The 22,954-nt window shown below is 32.0% G+C and overlaps 2 protein-coding genes and 1 pseudogene across 6 annotated transcripts; 2 read left to right on the plus strand and 1 right to left on the minus strand.

The window, feature by feature from the left end:
• Nucleotides 1-1,639: 1,639 nt before the first annotated feature.
• On the plus strand, nt 1,640-4,345 carry LOC130815079 (uncharacterized). The gene has a single exon (XM_057681421.1). It carries the CDS (start codon nt 1,952-1,954, stop codon nt 3,251-3,253), a length of 1,302 nt encoding a protein of 433 aa, XP_057537404.1. The 5' UTR covers nt 1,640-1,951; the 3' UTR covers nt 3,254-4,345.
• A 2,079-nt stretch (nt 4,346-6,424) lies between these two features.
• Nucleotides 6,425-10,553, minus strand: LOC130815268 (probable polyol transporter 4). 5 transcript variants are annotated; one of them, XM_057681681.1, is made up of 3 exons: nt 9,689-9,830; nt 9,043-9,148; nt 6,425-8,595 (listed from the first exon to the last, which is right to left on the minus strand). In XM_057681681.1, the coding sequence occupies exons 2-3, from the start codon at nt 9,068-9,070 to the stop codon at nt 7,226-7,228; spliced, it is 1,398 nt and encodes a 465-aa protein (XP_057537664.1). In that variant the 5' UTR covers nt 9,071-9,148; nt 9,689-9,830; the 3' UTR covers nt 6,425-7,225. The 5 variants fall into 5 exon arrangements, with proteins under 5 accessions (XP_057537664.1, XP_057537663.1, XP_057537665.1 ...); XM_057681680.1 differs by having other exon boundaries at nt 9,697-9,827; XM_057681682.1 differs by lacking the exon at nt 9,043-9,148 and having other exon boundaries at nt 6,426-8,627; nt 9,697-9,835.
• A 1,933-nt stretch (nt 10,554-12,486) lies between these two features.
• LOC130815768 (uncharacterized) lies at nt 12,487-20,870 on the plus strand (annotated as a pseudogene).
• Nucleotides 20,871-22,954: the final 2,084 nt, after the last annotated feature.

Raw genomic sequence — 22,954 nt, forward strand, 5'->3', positions numbered from 1 at the left:
GGTGAGGGAGATTACGTAAGGCATGCTCGTCGGCACGTTGTTCCAGTACTTCATACTGGAAGTCGCTGCGGAATCATCACCGGCTACCGCCAATGCGCACGTCTCATCTCCTGCTTATGACTATCCTTTGGAGAAGATGGACCTTTCATACCCCGTTGACGTTAGAGGGACCTTGCAAGTTGGGCTATCCCAGCCATCACAGTACCAGTTTCCTCCTCTGCCAGAGCGACACACGAACGCCTCTTATTATCATAGGAGGTGTAGGAGACCAACTCAGTTGGATAGGGTAGATGAGGGTCATTAGCATTAGAGTTTCGTTTTTGTGTATTTGGATTGACTTCGTGTGTATATATATATATATATATATATATATATATATATATATATATATATATATATATATATATATATATATATATATATATATATATATATATATATATATATATATATATATATATATATATATATATATATATATATATATATATATATATATATATATATATATATATATATGTTTATTTAGTTTATTGTAGCCTCCAAGCTTTGACTTACGAATGCTCGGACTTTTGGCGATGAATCATCCCGCCCGAAACATACATTGACTTGTAATGACTTATTCTAATGTCTCTAATGCAAATACATCAAATAACAACAACTCAATAATTAGGAAAAATAAATAAATAAATAAATAATAGTTACTAACTGCGAACAGGTCAAAAAAAAAGTCAACACCTGTTCGCAGTTACTAACTGCGAACAGGTACTTTGTTTTTTCAACCTGCTGCGAACAGCCCCTAACCTGAAATTACACGCTTATTTTTGAAAATAAGTTGAAACTTATCTTATTTCGTGCATTTTTTTGAATAATTTGTCTTATTCAATTCAATTTTTCTCATAATTGTCTGCCCAAACTTGAGATTAATGAGCTAAAGATGTTATGTACATATCAATTCACACCTAAAACAAGCTTATATAGCGTAGTGCTCATGTCTATCAATGTATGGTCCAAAAAGTGCAACATTTAATCGATTTGTCGCAGTATCTTAATATTTTATTTTTATAGTCTTTACATATATTCTACTTATTATTAAAATCAACATAAAATATTTAATTCATAAAATAGTATATTTATTTTTATCTATTTTCATTTTATTTTATTCATAATATTTTCGACTTATAAACAAAATCAATATAAAATATTTTCACTATCCATTTTATTTATTATTTCAACCACAAAAATCTCATATTTCTAAATTTTTCTGAATTTTCCTTATAAAAACACATTTAGAAAAAAAGTAATTACTATATTTCCTATTACTTCAAAGAAATTTAATTTGTTAATCAAAAAATGAGCTTTAACACAAATTTCAATGTTAATAAAAAGAGTTGTCCATCACAACATTTATAATACACACCCTTGTGAATATCTTGTATTAAAATTAAAAATCATGGTCCATTAAAATAATTGGACTAAGTCAAATCCATAAAAGATAGAAAGTCAACAATCAAACCTTTGGTTAGTTTAGACAAACAATTAATTCTTATAGCCCTACATGATTAACCTATTATGATAATAATAATTCCTATAAGAAAGTATGGCAAAAACCTTGCTTATTCTTTTGGTGATTAACCAATTATGATAATAACTTTTCCTTTAAGAACCTATGGCAAAAACCTTGCTTTAATGTTATATGGTCTCTCAAAGCTGCATAATTCTTACTCAAATCATAATCATATAGTTATCCGTTACTTTGAAATTCAACTGATAATAATATTTTTTCTTATAATATATAACTATCAGTTACAATTTCAAAGGAACATAAAAATATTAATATTAGTTATTCTAAACTAATCAACCCAATCTCTAAATAGACTACTTAAACTACTACAAATTTCAATTGCATGCCTACAAATTTCCCCTCCATCAAAATTTTCATACAAAAACCATGGATAAACAACCTTTTCATAATACAAAAAATGATGATTTCTCAAAGCTTCAATCCCTGAAAACTCTTCCCAAAAGACCCCTTTTCTCATCTAAATATTGCTTACCAACTTCCATTGTTGCAATCCTTGTTATTGTTCTTCTTACATACAATTCCTTCTCTATTTTCTATTTCAACCTTGATTTTCCCATGGAAAATGATAAAGAAATAAAGAAAAAATTGCCATGTATTGATGTAAATAAACAATTGCATACCCTTAAACATACTCTGTTTTCTAAAACAACCCATCACATTTCTTACAAAAAAACAACCAAACAAAACCTACATATAAAAAAACTAGCTAAGCTAATACATAAATCTCCTTCATTTGAGCCTACGAACAAGACATTTGCTAAGAGAGTAAGGTTGTTTTTCAATGAAAATTCGTGTCAATTTCGGGTTTTCATGACATGGATATCATCAATCAAGTCATTCCAAGAGAGAGAAAAATTCACCATCGAAAGTCTTTTTAAATTCCACCCACAAGCTTGCTTGCTCATTGTATCAAATTCAATGGGTTCATCTAAGGGAACCCAAGTTTTAGAACCCTTTTTGAAGCTTAAATTTAAGGTAATGGCAATTTCACCAGATTTTAAGTTCATATTCAAGAATACGATGGCAGATGATTGGTATAATCAGTTAGAAAAAGGGCATATTAATCCAGGATTAATCTCCATAGGCCAAAATCTTTCTAATTTGCTTAGACTAGCTTTGCTTTATAAGTATGGTGGGGTCTATATGGACACTGATTTTATAGTTGTAAATAAATTAGATGGCTTAAAGAATGTAATTGGAGCACAAACTATTGATCCAATTACAAAAAATTGGGCTAGATTGAATAATGCTTTAATGATTTTTGACAAAAAACACCCTTTATTGTTCAAGTTTATTGACGAATTTGCACTAACTTTTAATGGTAATAAATGGGGGCATAATGGTCCATATCTTGTCTCAAGGGTTGTTTCTAGGGTTATTAGTAACAACAATAGAACCATGGAAGATGCAAGTGAATTTACCATTTTGCCCCCGGTTGCGTTTTATGTCGTTGATTGGTCTAGGATCGGTAATCTCTTTAAGATGCCTATGGATGAAAACCACTCGAAATGGATAAATCATAAGCTAAACCACATCAAGGAAGAGAGTTATGTTGTTCATTTGTGGAATAGGCAAAGTAGGAAGATTCAAGTGGAAAAAGGGAGCATTATAAGTCATTTGATGAAGAGATCTTGTATATTTTGCAATTCTTCAAGGGAAATTTCCTAGGGATACTATACCAAAATAAGGGTAAGATTTGGATTATCAATAAAATTGATCATGCAATTGGTAATTTGGTATCAAAAATAATAATTTTTCATGATATCAAATCAAAAAAAAGTCACGTGATTCATCTAATCCTTAAGTCATACTAAAATTGTACTTTATTTAGAAGCTAATTGTATTTTTGGGCATTAAATAACCTTGTAATTTAAGCATTAACTTGCAATTTTTAAAAATGGTTATATTTTGTTTATTTACTTATTGGATATAGGGACAAATGATTTAACTCATAAGGAACTTTTAAAGGAAAGAGTTCTAGCAATAACCCTTGTAACTTAAGCATTAATAGTAATTTTTTCAATAATTTATTTATTTATTTACTTATTGGGTATAAAACATATACACAATTTTCTTATAATTTTTATGAGCGGGATACACTGAATATGATGATAATGATTTTCCTAATCAATGTGAGAAAGTAATTAAGAAATTTTACAACTAGAAACTAAATCGTATTTCTCTTGGTTCGAAAAGATTGAATTGTGATTATGGGAAGTGAACCATTTTACCTTAAGAAATAGTAAATTAATTGTAATTGTTAAAAAATAATGTCATTTTTTTGTTTATTACATATATGATATATGTATTGTATATAAGTGTATTCATCCCCTAAAGAAAAAGAGCTTTATCAACAATATTCTAATATAAAAGCATATCTAGTTTTATGATTGGGTGAATATTAGTTTAGTATTAGTGTATTACTATGATATTTTTATGTTATGTTTGGACGGTTTGACAGTAAACTTGTAGACTTATAGCATACATATATAGTAATTTTTAATTAACTTTCTTAATCACAAAATTAAAGATTTTGTGTGAAAAATTGAGTCATGTTGAGACTAACAACAACCGAAAAGAAAAATAAAAATGTATATATATAAACTTAAAATTGAAGACGTGTATATAATTAGGATTTTGCTATCAAATGCTTCGAGGGAGTTCATTAAGGATATAAATCAATTTTAAATAGTAAATTATAATTTATTTATCTCCATATCAAGTGTTAAAAAAATTACTTTTCTTTGATGGATTTATAAAGGGACATGAGATGCCATGATTTAAATTTGGTTGAAATTTTTAATGCTATGTTTAGAAATGATGATTTTATTTGAAAATTTAAAATTAGCATAAATTTATAATTTGGCAAATCAAAAATTTTCAAATTTAGGTTTAGATCAAATTCCACTATTATTTTTTAAGTTGTAAAAGTTGAGAATTTGAGAATGACTACCCAAACTTTTTCATTCTCAAATTCTTCATTTATGAGTTCATAATTGAAATCCATAATTTGAAATGAAATACTTGTTCTCAAACACTACATAATGGAAAAATAATAAATAATTTTTAAAAGTGAAAGAACTTAATTAATTACCAATCAATAATACTAATTAAACACATTATTAAACTAAAAGTATTTACGGCCCGTTTAGTAGGTAGTAATAAACGGTGACAATGGGAATGAAAAACTAGTGTAATTTTGGTTGAAAAATCTCTTAGTTACCTTAATGGTCATGCTTGTCCAACTTCAATCATCTCATTTTCTTCATAAAATTCATTCCAATGCATTACCATTGGAAGAGGTGGTATTAGGTAGTAATGGAAATATATAAACAAAAAAATGTTTTTGTGATCAAAGTTTCATTACCATGGGAATGTTATGAAACTTTTGATAAAATTTTACACTATAAATCATTCCCATTACCATCACTTAATACCACTTACCAAATGCGTGGTTAATAGTCAATCTCTCCATGATCAAGCTTTCTACTTGCTCTTTTAAGGATCTATTCGTGTGAAATGCTTTTACCATTTGTTAAATTGCTCTAGTTTTTATTAACTTCGTATATTTGGTTTAATTTAATTACAAACTAAAATTTCTCTCAATTTTTTATTAAAAGGAATTTAAAACAAAAGAAGTAGAAAAATATGACTTAGGTGTTTAACCATAAACATCCACCATATTAACCACGAGAATATTGCGATTTAAGGAAAGGAATCGGAAAATCAACTCTTATTTTAATTGGACAACAAATATCACATTTTCAAAAAAAATATCTAAATTTATTTTAATTCTCAGCTACCCATCCATGGTAATAAAAAAGAATGTAGCATTATGCATGGCATAGTACTAGTAACTCATAAAATAATGCTTCTCAATAATGCACAATACATCACATATTCTTAATTGAATAGATAAGTATCCACTAATTCCAAATTAAATAACGTGTTATGTAGACCTAATGAATATTTGATGACGAAGTGACGTAATGTATTGATGAAGACATGAATTTATTTTATGAAAATAAAATTAATGAAATTAAAAGATAATTACAAGTTAGGAATATTATCCTTTAAGTGGTAGTGCCGGCCGCCGCCATTAACGTCAACAACGCGTAAATAGCTTACTAAATACTTCCCCTTCAAAATACTTTTTTATGCTAATTACGTACTATAAAAATTATAAAAATTTAATATTAATAGTCTTTGTAATAAAATGAATTAAATAAGATCTCACTTAAATATGTTTTATGAAACAACCCAAATTAGCATAAACACTACTCCCTTCTATTCAGCCCAACTGTCCCATTTGACTTTTCACACTTGCCGAGACAACATTTTAACCCTTAATATTTTAATTATTCTTAATTAAAAATTATAAAAAGTTGATATTAATAATCCTTTTATTGAGACGAATCAAACAAGATCCTACATGACTATGTTTTAACTTATAGATTAAGAGTAAAATACAAATTAAGAGTAATAAGCGAATAGTACCCAAAAAAAGGGACAATTAGGCTGAATAAGAGGTAGTATAATAATACTGTCTACAAATCACAGCGGAAGACTTATAGAAGTTTGGGTTGAATCCGACCTTTGGCTCGATAGCCGTAGCAAACCAATATCAGAGTATTTAAAATTTTTTCCATAATTAAGTAAATACTATTTACAAAAACATCATGAAATTATTACAATTTAATTGTCAAATATCTAATTTACAAAATGTATTTCAAAAAGAAGTCCTCGTCTCGCACATAACACATAATACATGTAGGCATCGTCTCCACTGTTGAGCTAACCTGAAAATGGATCTATCTCCCGTAAGAAAGACTGTTAACAATTGAATTGTTGAGTTATCCAACAAACTAATACATTTATATACAAGTGATTAACAAACATCTCCAACTGAATCTTTTTCATATATTTATTTGTTTTATTTGCAGGTTTAAGCTGAAGGTCTCAATGTACACAATCTTCCTTGATAAGAGAATGCTTTTCTATTTTGTCAACTCACCCCAGACCTGAATATGATAATGACGAAGGATAATTTATGCCATGTATTGGGCTTAAAACCCCTACAAGACCAAACAATATTCAAGTAGGGGTCAATTCAGAATTGTATATTTCCATTTTCATACTCTAAAATACAGGGCAAAACAATGTCATGTTATTGATCACTGCTTCTAACTTTCTAAGGCAAATGGTAATAGAGATAGTACTATTTGGAGTGAAAAATGTATCTTACAGAAGTTCAGTCTCTAGTTTGACCTTCAAAATTTCACAGTATGAACACATACAGTACTACATTTCTATATCACAGAGTGTAGAAGTACAAGAAATCAACCGCGTAAATCTTCTTAATCCGTATCAATTTACATCAAATCCGCATACATAATACATAAACCAAGCTCACGACGATTGAATACTCCCTATCACCATTCTTGATTAAGCGGTGTCGAAAAAAATAAAGTTCATAACTTACATATAACATATTTTACCTCCATACTAAAACGACACCAAATGGGTTTCTCGGCACTCAGCAGCAAAGCTCGAGAAATGAATCTCCTAGCCTCCTGTGTTTCGAGTAGACTGTATAGTCTATACTTGCGAATGCTCAATTCTCGACCAAAAAATATCGAACTACCCCCCATTTGATTCTTTTGGCACTAGACTAACTGTATCTCTAAGCTCTATTTCACCTGGTAGTTTATCTTCATCAAACATAACCTCGATTTCTTCCAAAGTTTTCCCTCTGGTTTCGGGTACACACTTATAGACAAAAACAACAGACAAAGCCGAGATTATAGCAAAACCAAAGAAGGCTCCAGCCACAGTAATAGCATGTGTGACTGACAGGAAGGACATCGAAATAAGGCCACTGCTAACCCTACTTCCTACGGCCCCAAGACCGGATGCCTGAGCTCGAAGCCTTAGTGGGAAAATTTCTGAGGACAAAACCCAGCATATAGGACCGATTCCCACAGAAAAGAATGTCACATTTCCACAAACAAACAGCAGAGCCAATCTGATACCGATTGGTTCATGCTCAAGGAACGCTAAGCTCAAACTAAGCCCTAACAAACATGTTGTCATCCCTATTGTGCTTATATAAAGCAGAGGCTTTCTACCGAGATGATCAATGAGAAATATCGCAATTAGGATCGTGGAAGTTTTTGTAAACCCGACAGCAACTGTGGCAGCAAGAAGCTCGGAGTTACTTTGGATCCCGGCATCTTTAAATATAGTAGGGCTGTAGTATACAACGGTATCAATACCGGTTATTTGTTGGAAAATCTGAATTCCACACCCAGCAATTAGCATCTTCCAAACAGCCGGAGTAGGATGCAAGAGCTCTTTCCACACTGCCTTCTGTTCATACTTATCGGCATTTGTGTTTCCAGCAGCTTGTTGTATATCAGCTAATTTCTCGTGCACTTCCTTGTCGTTATCGATAGTTTTTTGAAGCACAACCCTCGCTTCATCTATCCGATTTTGCATAACTAGCCATCTAGGAGATTCAGGAATGACAAAGAGTGCACCACCAATGAAAACGGAAGGGAGAATTCCTACACCGAGCATGATTCTCCAATTTATATGAGTGGGAAGCCCTGAAAAAACATAATTCGAGATGTAACCTAAAAGAATACCCAAGTTTATGAAGATTTCGGGAAAGGATGTTAGTGACCCTCGAGCGATTGCGGGTGCTATTTCAGCTATGTAGACAGGAGCTATCATGACACCGAACCCAATTCCTACTCCGGCAAAGAGCCTTCCTGTGAGTAATACCCCGAAATTTGGTGCTAATGCCATTATAGCAGCACCGGTTTGGAAGACTATGGCTGCTAATGCCATAGTCCATTTCCTACCTATTACATCAGATGTTTTTCCGCCAGCTAAACTACCTAATAGCGAAATGATGCTTAAGATTCCGACAAGTACTTCTATTTGTACATCTGATATTTTTAAGTCCTCTTGAATGAATATAATTGCCCCGCTCATCACTCCAACATCTGAAAGATGTTTATAATGCGCGTTAAAGAACCTTCAAAATAAATACAGTTCAAGGAGAATGAACAAACATGAGAGCATCTTTACACAAACAATGCACAAAAACTATCAGCTATCACCAAGTACACTAGGAAATAAGCTTTGAAAAAGCACAATGACAGCAAAATATAAGATAAAGTTAATATTACCTAATAGCATTACCACAAGAACATCCAAACTGAGCTTTATCAACAGTAACAAAAGAAATTCACTAGAATAAGTTAATATTACCTTGTGAAAATTGAAGGATATTCATGAGCCATGACCTAATGAAATTTGGAAAGAATAACTACTTTTGTCAAGGAACTAACTCCGCCTCATCTAAGACAACATGATAAAATGATATACAACTTTGTTTGAGGAGAAGTATCTAAGATACCTTATAAATCTTGTTGTGAGTGTTTTATTACCTCCATTGTTTGTTGCTTCGTTTTTCATTGTTGTATTACCTATTGTTCCTCACCAAAAACATCCTAAACTCTTATCATTTCAAAAGGGAATGACATGATATATTTCCTGAAAATATACACAATAAATCATTCTCATAACCATGATTAGAATCATTAACCAAATGGGCCGTACAGTCAATGAGAAGCGCTTTTGATTGAGTAGCTTCCTTGACATGATATTAGAAGCCAAACATCACCAAATAGTCACTGGTTTGAATCTCATATATCTCTCATTTCAAGTGGTATTTTAAGCACCATGTATAAGCCAATAAGTTGACGATGTGATAAAAAATATAACATATTTCGGAACTTAAGCATTTGGTTTAGTTGCTTCATTAATAGTGTCTATATTATGTGAACTTATGAAGTGATATATGCATTGGAGATTCACCTTTTTGATCTAATTTTGACCAATATAAACCTATCAGAAAGAACTCTTGTTTGTTAATATAATCATACAAAAGAGAGCCTACGAATCAGCATATTAAGTAAAAGTAAAACAAAATGAGCACAAAGACAAAATGCAGGAGTTCAACCATAACAGAAAAATAAATCAAAAAAAACAAATACAATAAAAAAATGGGAAGAACACAAGGAAGAAATTTACCAACTTACCATAGCCAAGGAGAACAGAATTGAGAGAAGCAAATACAGCAGAAGCCATAACAAATTTCTTAGTACTACTTTTTCTAACATTCTGTGCTTCAAAATCTGAAATCACATTATCTGATTCTGATAAATCTGGTGAATCCATTCTCCTGTATTTATTTTTTATATTGTTTAATCCTACACTTTCCATCAAAAACCCATTATTTCCTCCTCCATTTTCTTCAATACCCATCTTCAATCTCTACCCTAATTATTCTGGGCACCCTTCAAAATTGGATCTTTTAGGAGAAAAATGAATTTTATTGCAAAAAAGGTGGGATCTTTCAGCAACACAATGCCATCATTGATTTATTTCTTCAAATTAAAAGAAATTTGAATTTTATTAAAAAAAGATGGGATTTTTCAACTAAACAATGTTATTTCTTCGAAATTAACATAAATGATAAATCACTAAGGAACCCTTGATCATCCCTAATATACCCGATCTAATTAAAAGATTTGTTGGGTTTTCTGTGATGATTTGTTTGCTGCTACCAACAAATTATAATGAAAATACAAAGGAAAAGTATATATTATTTTCCTTTTTTGGCATCAAAGGAAAAAAAAAAGCAATAGAGAAAAAGGTAATGAGTCAAAAAGTGGATTTAAATGATCTTTGATCCAGAATTTCTCCGATAAACATACAATATTTGCTCAAATAATTAAGGAAATATATATTGCCGCGTTTTTTTTTTCTTCAAAGAAGTTGAATTTTAGGGTGAATCAATGGAAATTAACATAAATGATAAATCACTAAGAAATCCTTGATTGTTCTTAGCTTTGACTGTTGATTGGTATACAGAGAGAAGGTGTTATGAAATAATTTTTTTATGAAGTTAACAAATTATTGCAGCATTTGATTGATAAGAATTTTATTATTTTAATTTATTTTTTTTAGTGTTGTTTGTTTTATTATTATTTTTTTTATTTTTTTATGGTGATTTATAAATTAAGGTGATTGATTATAAATTTTTAAAATACAAAAATTTCCAAACTAATGATGTGGCATGAAAGAGTTAGAAAAATAATAATTTTTTATGTAAGCAAGTCTTAGTCGAAGACTAAGAGTTGTGAAGTGAAGAAAATTTGGAATGTTAAGACATTTTTATAGTGAGATAATGTTATTACACAAATTCTTTGGTCTAAATAAAATTAAAGTGTCTTATCTAAATATTAGAAATACAAAATAAATACAAATTGATGAAATTCTCCTATAATATTGAATAGTAATTGGCCTTTGGGTCAAATATCATTTTATTGTGTCGGTGAAGGATGTACTCCAAAGTCCAAATAATTTGTGAATGTATGAGTGGCGCCTTGATCTTTTGATTTTGCATTTTTGCTAGAATAACACAATTACAATCATTATCCCATATATGCAAAACTTAATAATTCTTATTTCAATAACTCAGCTAAAAAATCTTTAGAGACGAACCTTTCACAAGTGATTCAATAGTTAAAAAAAATCAATTGTTACAACGTTTATAATACGTGAGGTAGGCGATTTTGACATGTAAAGTAGATATTTATGATATATGTAACAGGTGTTTAAAATTTTGTGAAGTAGGTATTTAAAGTATGTTAAGAAGCTGTTTATTATATGTAAAATAAGTGTTCATAATATGTGAAGTCGATGTTTATAATATGTCACAAACACCTACTTTTCATACCATAAAACCTAATTTTCATGCTATAGAATATGTGTTTACACACAAATGTTTATTGTACGTAAAATAAGTGTTCATTATATATAAAATAAGTATTTATAATATGTAAAGTCAATGTTTATAATATGTGAAGTTGATATTTACAGTATATCAAATAGTATTTATTATTTTTTTATTTTTAACAAAAAAAAAAATTGAACCAGCTCAAAGAGCAAAGAGATGCGTCTTTCTCAACAAATCATGTTCTTATTTCTTACCAAGTTGCAAATGGAAATAATCTAACTATACATTCTTTTATGAGACAGTTTTACCATATTGCAAATTATTAATGTAATAAATTATTGTCTTAAGATCGTCTCATTAAGAGTAGCTATATTATGGAGTAAAAATTAGAAAATATTACTTAGAATAATCCAACTTTTTCATAGTTTTCCTACAATAATCCCATATTAACCATGACTAATCCAACTATAAAGGGTATTTACCTAGAATAAATTTGAGTAACCCAATGACCCGCTATAGTAGATAAAAAAAGGGTAATTCACCAAAATAGTATATCAAAATTTAATTTAAAATTAGAGAATAATTTTAAAAATTTACATTAAAAATTTTGAATAATAAGAAAAATCATAAATTTTATTAACATTTTATTTTAAGTTTTTTTTTAAATAAAAGTTGTTATAGCAAGTCATTCGGCCACCGAATTTACTATAGAAAAATACCACTCAAAATTAAGATTATTCATGGTTAATCTACGTGAGATTATTATGAAACATCATGAATATGTTGAAATTCTGATAATTTTTCCCAAAAATTAAGGCCAGAATAGCCCAATGTCATCAATGATGACGTGACATCAATGTTCTCAATTCTCAATTACAAATTTTTTATGAGAGACGGTCTCTCAAAAAGATCTATCACTAATTAGATTGATTTATTATATATTTTTTAAAATATTATAAGTAGACATTAAAAATAATGTAAGTAGATATTTAAAATATTGAAAATAGACATTAAAGATAAGATATATAAGAATAATATAAATAAACATTAAAAATACAGTAGATATATAAGGATAAGATGAGATTGAGGCTAGCGGATTATGGAGTACTCTAATCGTCTTAGGCTCTTACAGTATCTTGCCTTTCCTTCGTTCTCTTCCTCAACTTCGGCCTTTCTTTCGTACAAGTGTGGGAGAAAAAACTCACAGAAGAGAGACAAGAGTTCGAAGAAGGGAGAGAAAGTTCAGAGAAGTATCGGAGTAGAGAATTAAAATGACGGCGGCGATGACGGTGGAGGTAATACACAACGCCGGAGCATTTGCTTCTGTAGCGGAAGTTTTTCAGAACGGTAGCGTAGCTAATGGCGGTTTAATCGCAAACCCTAGTAACAAGAAGTCGAAAGAAAAGGATAGTCGACGCCGCCGACGTAAGCAGAAGAAGAAGAGTAAAATTTCTTCATCTTCGCTGGGTAAAGAAGATGGTAATGATAGTGATGTTAATGGCGCCGAAGATGACGTAACTTCTGGTGATTCTGCTCCTAACCAGGTTTCTTGATTGCTCTGTCTTTGTTGTGTGTTTTGTTGAACTTGTTTTGATATTGATTTTCTGAGAAATGGATTAGGGATTGATGTATTGCTGAAATTAGGTTTTATGTTTGATTGCGGAATACTGGAAGATATAGGGGTATTGCTGAAATTAGGTTTTGATATTGATATAGAAGAGTATTTGATTGTGGAATGCTACAAGATATAGTGTGTTTTGAGTTTGTTTATGCCTACTGTCTATCATTTCAAAAATTAGATGGGATTTTACAATGATCTTCTGGACAATTATACAATGTTAATTAGCCTTTTAATGTGAAAGGAAACATTTCTAGGTTTCAATTCATCCAACTTACCTTCACATTTTAGATTCAGCTTTTAGGAATATTTGTGTTGAAGATGGACATAGAAAAGGTGCATTTAGTTAATTAGATGTGATAGTATGAGAAGATGTGTAACCTAAAAGGTAAGGATCCACAATCAGCTTTAAAGTGGAAGACTTGTTTATAGGATTGAGAATTGGAATTTGATCTCATTAGAAGTTGAGATAATTAGATAAATGAGTAGAAGGAAATGTCGGTGTTTATTTTAGGGCATATTGCATTTGATAAGGATGAATGGAGGATAAGGATCCTCATGAACAACTTATGATATGATTGTGGTATTAAGTTAAAAGATATATTTTAAACTGGAATCTCAAATGTTGAATTTGTTTCTTTCCTTTCTAAGTTGTCAAGAAATAATTGGAAATGACTCGTTGCTTTGCTTTGCAAATATATATAGGAACCTCGAGCTACTATATTTGTATGGGTTTGTTGCAAAGTGGCATTCTATTTTATTGTTGACTTATTGCACTTAAGTTATTCTGTAGTGCATCTTGGAATTCTAGATTTTCTTTGCCTTTACTTTCTGTTGAGCTTTTGTCGAATTTGTTTAATTAACTGGCATCAGTTCCCCAATCTATGTTTTGAAGCTTTGGGCTTTTGGTCTTGTCCATAGTGTCTTTGAGGATTTTTCCTTTTTCATCATGTGATTGTTTGTTGTTACTTTATTCTAAACTGCATATGAAACTGCCTTAGCTTTTGACCCTTGGCCTTCTGTTAGTTTTGACTTGTCATGGTTTTGTTTTGTGCCTTAGTTTAAGGTTGTGTTGTATAGTCCTGTTATGAAGTAGGATTTTTTCTTCCCTAGGATTTGTAGGCTCCTACCTTTGGGAACTTAGATTTCTGCATTCCTCAAAGTTGATGAGATCTATTGTGGAAGTAAAACTGGTCGTTGATGTTGTTGAGATCTTGTGTAGATTTGTAAGCTCAACTTCCTTGGATTCTTTTACATTTTTTATGTCTTATTCTCTAGGTGATACTTAGTTTTTGCAATATGAGATGACGATATGCATGTCTTTCTCGAGCCAAGGGACTTTTTGGCGCATCCTCATTTATGGGTACGCCTAGCATCGAAACTCATCCGAGTTGACTCGGTTTTCTAGTCAAGCATTTTGATATCTCACGAGTTGTAATGAGGCTTAAAAAACTCCGCATAACTATGCTTATGCCCGTTTTGACCTTTTTAAACCGGACTTTACGGCTTGTTGCGGGCAAGTTCGATTTTTTCTGGCAAGTTTTGGAAATTTCTTGGTGTGTTTTGAGATTTATGGCTCTGTTCAACCCATAAATTGAAAAAGAAAACCTTGAAGACAAAAATCTTACCGAAGTCTTTGAATTTGAAGTTTTACTATTGATGAATGAAGGTAGAAATCAGACTATCAAAAGTTGAGAGCAAGAGATGCATTATAATGGAGATTTAAGACTTACTCTTCTGGTTTTACTTGCTTTAACTATTGGGAAAAAAAGAATAGATAATTCATGCTTTGATTTTTGTGATTCTTGAAAATGACTAAATTATTGCCTTAACATTGACGATTGTACAATTGTTATTAATTTTTTCATTTGAAGTACTTTACTATTTTAAACAATTATTTACGTCTTTGACTTAGTATTGTACATTTGTTGGTAATTTTTTCATTTAAAGAACTTTATAGTTCATACGAGTACTACTATTCAATTTACTAGGAGTATTTATTGGTATGATAGAGGAAAGTTGGGAATGGCACTATTTAGTATAATAATAATAATAATAATAATAATAATAATAATAATAATAATAATAATAATAATAATAATAATTTCTTCCGTTCGTATGATCGCGACCGCGATTTTGCACCTTGTGGGTATGATTTTGCACCTTGTGGGTATGATTTGCCGTCTTTCATCCCCTTGATCATAGTTATTATGAGCGGGATCCACTGTGATGATGATGATGATGAAGATTTGCCGTTATGCATCCTCGGGCATTGTGACTCTGGTGCTCTTTGAGTTACAGGTTGTGGAGCAAGTTTGAGGTGAAATATGTGCCAGAGAAAGTTGACCTCGATGATGACTTGCTTTTGGATTTGAAGAATGTTTTTGAGATGTTTTCATTCAAAGAACTCGAAGGAGATGACGTAAATCCGGTGATTATTTCTTTAAAAATGATTGGATGAGGCTTTTGGTTATGAATCAATGTCCCTTATTGTTTTACTCTGAATTATTTCAGGGGGATGACAAAAAGGATGAGACAGATCAAGATGCTGCTTGAAAGAAGACGGCTGATTCAGATTCAGACGAGGAAAAAGAGGGTAATCAACAGAAGGAGAAAGGGATCTCAAATAAGAAAAAGAAGGTTGCTTTTATGTGAAAACTTTTATTGTTTTCCTTTAGATTTCAGTGTGCTAATGGTTGAGTATATTATCTAGAAAGTATTGTCTTTTACCTGACACTTTTGATTACACAGCTACAAAGGAGAATGAAGATTGCTGAGCTGAAACAGATTTGTCGGAGGCCTGATGTGGTTGAGGTATAGAAACCAATAATTGTTTTTACTTCCATAGATATTTAAACTTACAATTAATTCTCTAGAAAAAAGCCGAGAATGGTATGTCTCTATGTGGTGAAACCATGCAGACATTCAGATTCCAGAACTAGTCATTCGATGAGGATGTGTTCTGTAGAAGTTAGTTTTGGTTCTGTTCTGCTCAAATAAGTTCAATGTATCAACTCGTATAATTTTTGTTAATTTATGGAAGCTTAATCGATTCAGTCTGGTACTAAATAGAACTGTTCAGCCTAGCATAGACAAGTGTAAGACACCTTGAATTGTTCCGTAAATTTCTTTTACTTAGCATGTAAATTTTCATATTTTTTTGGTAGAGCCCTTTTAGTACTCTGCTATAATTCTTTCTTCTATTCCATTGCGAGCTTTTATTTTTCAATGACCTTTGGAAGTTTATTTTAGCTATTCATGCTAAAGGATATCGGGGAGTATTATGACACTTGTGCTTTTCATTGACACGGATCAGCTAAACATCAAAAATCTAGTCTTTGATGCTGTAATTATAGTATGAAAGGTTTTTCACAGACGTGCAAAATGACTTGGCCATTCTAGAAACGAGTCAACGACTCTATATTCAGTTCTATTTTACCTGCTCTAGTTATAACTTGTTTTGTTTGACTGTTGCAGATCTGGGATGCTACTGCATCTGACCCAAAGTTGCTGGTGTTTCTGAAATCATACAGAAATACAGTTGCTGTCCCTAGGCATTGGTGTCAGAAGAGGAAATATTTGCAGGTTAGTAAAGATAGCAGATATTGTCTCTACGTGTTGAACTATGAATGCATAAACTTTGGTCTGTTCATATGTGTGATTTGGGGGAGAGGGTAAGTGTGATAACAGTTGATGGGGTGTTATCTTATACGTATATATGTGATTCTTGCAGGGTAGCTGCTGTGACATACATGGAGGCGTGACTGGTAGGTGACTGATGGGACCATTAAATGGGTTAGTTTTTGGCTATAGTTGACTTTTCCATCCCTACTATTTCAGTTATATTTTTTTGCATGCTTCTCCTTAGAGAAATCAGCACCTTGTTATTTCAAGTCTTTTTGATTGTTAGTCGAAGCTTTCGTTTACAAACACTTAGTTTACAAGTGTTCCCGTGTGTCATTGATGAATCCCCTGTGACTGTTGATGAAATCTGAAATTTCTCGTACAAGTAAAATACATATGGATACAAATTTTGGTGTAGCTTTACCTGTTGTGCTATGTGCAGGCTTATATTGAAAAGGAAGACAGTAAGAAGTTAAAGCAGAAACAACGTGAACGCATGCAACCAAAAATGGGAAAGATGGACATTGATTACCAGGTGTGGGGCATTTTGTGGTGCCTGCTATGTATCTCCATGCTATTGCTTGTGATTAAAGGTTTGGTATTGGTGTTTGACATTGGCTTCTCTGCACCCTTTCAGGTTCTGCATGATGCATTTTTTAAATATCAGACGAAGCCAAAGTTGACATCATATGGAGATTTGTATTATGAAGGGAAAGAATTTGAGGTAAGAATCTTCTTCTCTCTTTTTATGTCAATAGAAATAGATGCTGATTTAGTTATGCCATCTTTATTTATGTGCTTCACACCATTACTGTTCCGTTCCAACTAATACATAAGGTAGCAGGTGGTTGGTTTGGGGAAAACATTTTCCTGGAAAATGGTTATCCCTTTTCTCCATTGTTTTATTTGACAAGGGAATTTATATGGAAAACTTGGATGGCTCGAGTTTTCTATCACTTTGGAAACATTTTGCCCAAAAATGGGTGCAAGCACCTTTTGCTCATTCTTCCATACTTAATTTTGAAAAGCTCGCCTAGGCGCGTCTAAGGCTAATGCTTGGGTAAGCAATGGGTCGGACGCCTTGATAGGGTTGGGACAGCGTGGCAGGTATTTAGGAGAGCGCCTCAGAGCGCTTCATAGTGCCTAAGTCAAGTACCTCAGAGAGTCTGTTGGTCGTAGTATCTGAAGGAGCCCATTTGACCCAAGTATATTTTAACTTTTTGAGCATGTGTGCTAATTCCCTGGCATATTGATCATTTGGTTATTGCTTCACTTTCTGTATTCTTTTAGTATTTCTGTTTTTTTCACTAGAATGAGGACACCCATATTGTTAACCCTCCAGTTAACTACAAAGTAAAGAATTTGAGTAAGAGGATGCAGGCTTTTGATTTTTCCAACACCAAATGGCAGGCTGTGTACCTTCCATAGCACCTGTTTCTGTCTTTACATCAACAGATGTTTTACATTGGCAAGATTGATTGTTGTGGTTTTTTTTTTAATATTTGTTTTTAGGCATATGCCTTTTATATGATTGGAGCCCTAGTGGTGGTTTGTATCCGCACTCCACACTAGTGTAATTTTCTCACTCAACCAGTTTGGACTTTGGACATAAAGTGAAAGTGTGTACAAGATGACAGTATGATTAAGTACTTGTTTCTCCATATTTGAAATATATGGCATTAGATCAGCCAATGACATCTGTATCATTTTTTGTTTGTTCTTGATGCAGATAAAACTAAGGGAAATGAAGCCCGGTATCTTGTCTAAAGAGCTGAAGGAAGCTATTGGTATGCCAGAGGGTGCTCTTCCTCCATGGCTCATTAATATGCAGGTATTCTGTTATAGTAGTTTGTATTCCTTTTGGTATGCATCTGTGTGTTTGGTTTCTTATGCTTATTTTTCTTGTTACAGAGATATGGCCCACCGCCATCGTACCTGCACTTAAAAATCCCTGGGCTAAATGCCCCCATTCCACCCAGTGCCAGTTTTGGTTATCATCCTGGTGGCTGGGGCAAACTCCTGTCGATGAAGTAAGTTTTATGTACTTCTAGTTTAGAGCACATTTGGTTACTTGTATCTGCCTATACGGCCTATTATCATAAATTCATTGCTGTTGCGTGTTTGATAGTTTGGACGTCCTTTGTACGGAGATGTTTTCGGAGTTCAACAGCAAGAGCAGCCAAATTATGAGGTATGTACTTGGATTTTTTTGTTTATTTTTATCAGTCTCATTTTTAAAATGTTTACAAGGATTATTGATCTTTGTGCAGGAAGAGCCTGTGGACAAGTCCAAACATTGGGGAGACTTAGAGGAAGAAGAGGAAGAGGAAGAGGAGGAGGACGAGGAGCAAACTGAAGAGGAAGAACTGGGAGATGGCTTCCAGTCTATTGATAGTTTGTCAAGGTATGTCCTTCCCTAGGCAGAAGGATGAATTTCAGTCAGTCTGCTTCTGAGTTCTTGAGCATTGTATCTGATAGAGGTTTCAGTTTGTTTCTGTCGCTAATGAGTTTTTTTTCTTCTTTTTTTGCAGTACCCCAACTGGTGTTGAAACGCCTGATGTCATTGACCTTCGAAAGCATCAGAGGAAAGAGCCTGAGAAACCACTCTATCAAGTAAGCAGGGATTTGAAATTTTTAGTCTGCTACTTTCTTTATGATTGTAACCTTCTATGTCTCGAAGGATGTTGAGTTGACTGCTATTTTGGAGTTAATTCTTGTTTATTGTGAAGGTACTTGAAGAAAAGAAGAGAAGATTGCTCCAGGCACATTGCTTGGTACAACTCATATGTATGTGCTCTGTCCTTGAAACTACCTGTATTTCTAGTCACTGAGAATTTGTTATTTTTCACCTGTTTTTAAAATGATGAAATCACTTTTTGTTCAGTTATGTTGTTGGAGCTGCCACTCAAGACAAAGATAAAGCAGGAGCAAAGAGGGTAAGAAGGCGTTCTTTCTCCCTCTCTACATACCTTATTTACTGTCCAAAATTAAGTCTTTGTATTTACGATTGTGTTTTGAAGATTTGTATTCAGAGAAAGATAGTCTTAGGATGTTGTATGCCTGGGAATGGTTTTTAGCAATTTCTATCGGTATATTTGACAAGATATGATAACATGATTTTTCAATGATAACTTGTTTGGGAGGGTAAAAGACGGACAGGAAGAATTTATCTTCAGGAAAGGACTGATATCTTTTATTTTCTGAAGGGGAGAAATTCTTTTCCATGAATATATTCTATGAACCATATTTGTGCTACTATTCAGTTGCTGTGAGGTGCTAGGGCAGAGCATTTCAGTAAAACCTAGATGGAGTTTTATATTTTGTTTAATAGATTCACCATTCTTGTCTGCTATTAGAGTTTTGTGTCATTCATAAAGGCCTTCAGCACACTGAGTGATATTCTTGCTTTACAGGTTGATCTTCTTAGGGGTCAAAAAACAGATAAAGTGGATGTGTCTCTACAGCCCGAAGAGCTTGAAGACAATGTTTTGACTGCCAAGTAAGTTCTAATTCATTTAGCTTCATTGCATGTGTTTGTAATTTTCCATTTAACTAGGTATGAGATTTCTGGTAATTCAATCACATATTCTTTGGTCTTCCAGATATGAAGAGGCAAGGGAAGAGGAGAGATTACGAACACAGCGTGAGGATTTCAGCGACATGGTTGTAGAGGTTGGTATCTTTCTTTGGACTTTAATTGTACAATGATTTCATTTGTTCTATTTTATTGCAAATGCTTCTCGCTAATGGTTAATGCTTGCAGAATGAGAGGAAGAGAAAGCGGAAGATGCAGGAGAAGGAAGGGAAATCGAAAAAGAAGGATTTCAAATTTTAGGATGTACTTAATACTTGTGTGTCTGTGTCAGGGTAAAAATTGAAAGTTTGATCCGTTGGGTTTTAGTGTTAGTAGTTTTTGTTAACGGGGGTAAATCAGGATAAGTGATGACCCGATAATATGTAAAAAAAAAAAAAAAAAAAAAAAAAAAGAAAACCTATGATATGAGAAATTCAGTATTGTTAGTGTTTTTTGAAAACTACTCTGCTAGTCTTCTACCAATTTAGTAGTCTACTCCGAGTCAAAATAAACCGAACTTGATTATGACCTGAGACTCAAAACAACAACAAAAAAAGACCTATATTTGTAACTGTACTATTTTTCTTTTACTAAACTTGTTTTTTTGACAAATTGTGTGCTGACCCAAGATGTAGAAATCCATTATTAATGTACAGTCCGTAGTGTTCTCATATTCAGAAAGACTGGGTCCTGTGTGTTGTTCACAGGATCATTGCATGTGCCTATGACTCTGATCTTTGTTCGATTTGATATCGAGTTCGAACCACTCCTTTTTATTCCGTTTTCCAACTGATCAATCATCAATTCATCTCTTACCAACCCCAAAAGGCACTTTTTATTCCCTGACATTTGCTATACAAAACAACTCCTGTGTTTGCTAGTTGCTACAATCTTCGGTAGCCAGTTTATTCTCAACGGTGACTGGCTTGAAACGCCCCTTCACTCACGTCGAGAATTATAGTCTCTTGGTTTTGGGCATTTGAAAGTTGTGGCTGATCTAGCTAGCTAGGTGCCCTCCAGTGGCCACAGCGGAGGCCACTAGCTTCAAAAAATCGCTATGATTATTATTTTGTATGAGTATTTTTTTATTGGATTATTTCTGTATTTTTATTTTACTAATTTTTTGTGCTCTGACCGACTGTTTTCCCGAATGCCAATGTAGTTGTAAAGTATTCGGTCACTAAGGTTACGTATGAATCACGTTAATTTACGTAGTATTTATTTTATTTAATTTTAATTACTTCAATTTAGATCAATATTTTTTAAAAAATATAATTAATAAGTCTAAAAAACCGTTGTAGTTTTAGCTCCCTCTAATTCATAATTTGCCAATATTAATTTCAAATTATCGATTGACTTAACCGTTGGAAATTTTTTCCTTCCTTATAAGAAAGATTGGAATCTCATTATTTATAAAAAAAATATTTTCACATACTCTTTAATCCGTAGAATGACAAAAAAATATTAATTACGCTCGTGTATAAGTCACGCCAAATAATATATCCAATTCTTAAAGTTCGCCACCCCTTTTCATTTTTTCGCCACCCCCCTCCTCCTAAAATTACGTATTTTCCCTGTAGTTTAAAAAATTACAAAAATGCCACTCCTTACAAATTTCTTATTTATAATAATAATAATAATAATAATAATAATAATAGTAATAATAATAAAAACAATAATAAAATTAAATAATAATAATAAATAAAATTAATAATAATAATAACAGTAGTAATAATAATAATAATAATAATAATAATAATAATAATAATAATAATAATAATAATAAAAACAACAATAATAAAATTAAATAATTATTATTATTATTCAAAAAAAAAAAAAAAAAGTTGAGTCGCCCAAAATTGGACGACTGAACCATGGTCGAGTCGCCCAGATCTGGGCGACTGGACCATGGTCGAGTCGCCCAGAATTGGGCGACTGAACCATGGTCCAATCGCCCAATTTTGGGCGACTCAATTTTTTTTTTTTTTTTCTTTTTGAAAAATAATAATAATAATAATAATAATAATAATAATAATATTAATACTAATAATAATAATAATTTATAGATTAATGTGGTTTATTAGCTTAGTTGGTTAGAGCGTTGTACTAATAACGTGAAGGTCACAGGTTCGAGACCTGAACAAGCCATTATTTAATAATTATTAATTTTTTATTATAAATATGATAAAAAATTAATAATTATTAAATAATGGCTTATGCAGGTCTCGAACCTGTGACCTTCACGTTAATAGTACAACACTCTAACCAACTGAGCTAATAGACCACATTAATTTATAAATTATTATTATTAGTATTAATATTATTATTATTATTATTTTCCAAAAAGAAAAAAAAAATTGAGTCGCCCAAAATGGGGCGACTGAACCATGGTCGAGTCGCCCAGATCTGGGCGACGCGACCATGGTTCAGTCGACCGATTTTGGGCGACTCAATTTTTTTTTTTTTTTAATAATAATAATTATTATTTAATTTTATTATTTTTGTTTTTATTATTATTATTATTATTATTATTATTATTATTATTATTATAAATAAAAAATTTGAAATGAGTGGTAAAATTGTAATTTTTAAAAAATCAAGGGCAAATTCGTAATTTCATTTGAAGGGAGTGGCAAAAAAATAAAAAGGGTGGCGAAGTTTAGCAACATCCATAATATTTTCTAGTGATGTCGAGTATAATCAACAATTATGTATGATTTGATATAAATATTAATGGTC

Source organism: Amaranthus tricolor, chromosome 6, assembly GCF_026212465.1.
Source record: "Amaranthus tricolor cultivar Red isolate AtriRed21 chromosome 6, ASM2621246v1, whole genome shotgun sequence".
Classification (NCBI taxonomy): domain Eukaryota; kingdom Viridiplantae; phylum Streptophyta; class Magnoliopsida; order Caryophyllales; family Amaranthaceae; genus Amaranthus; species Amaranthus tricolor.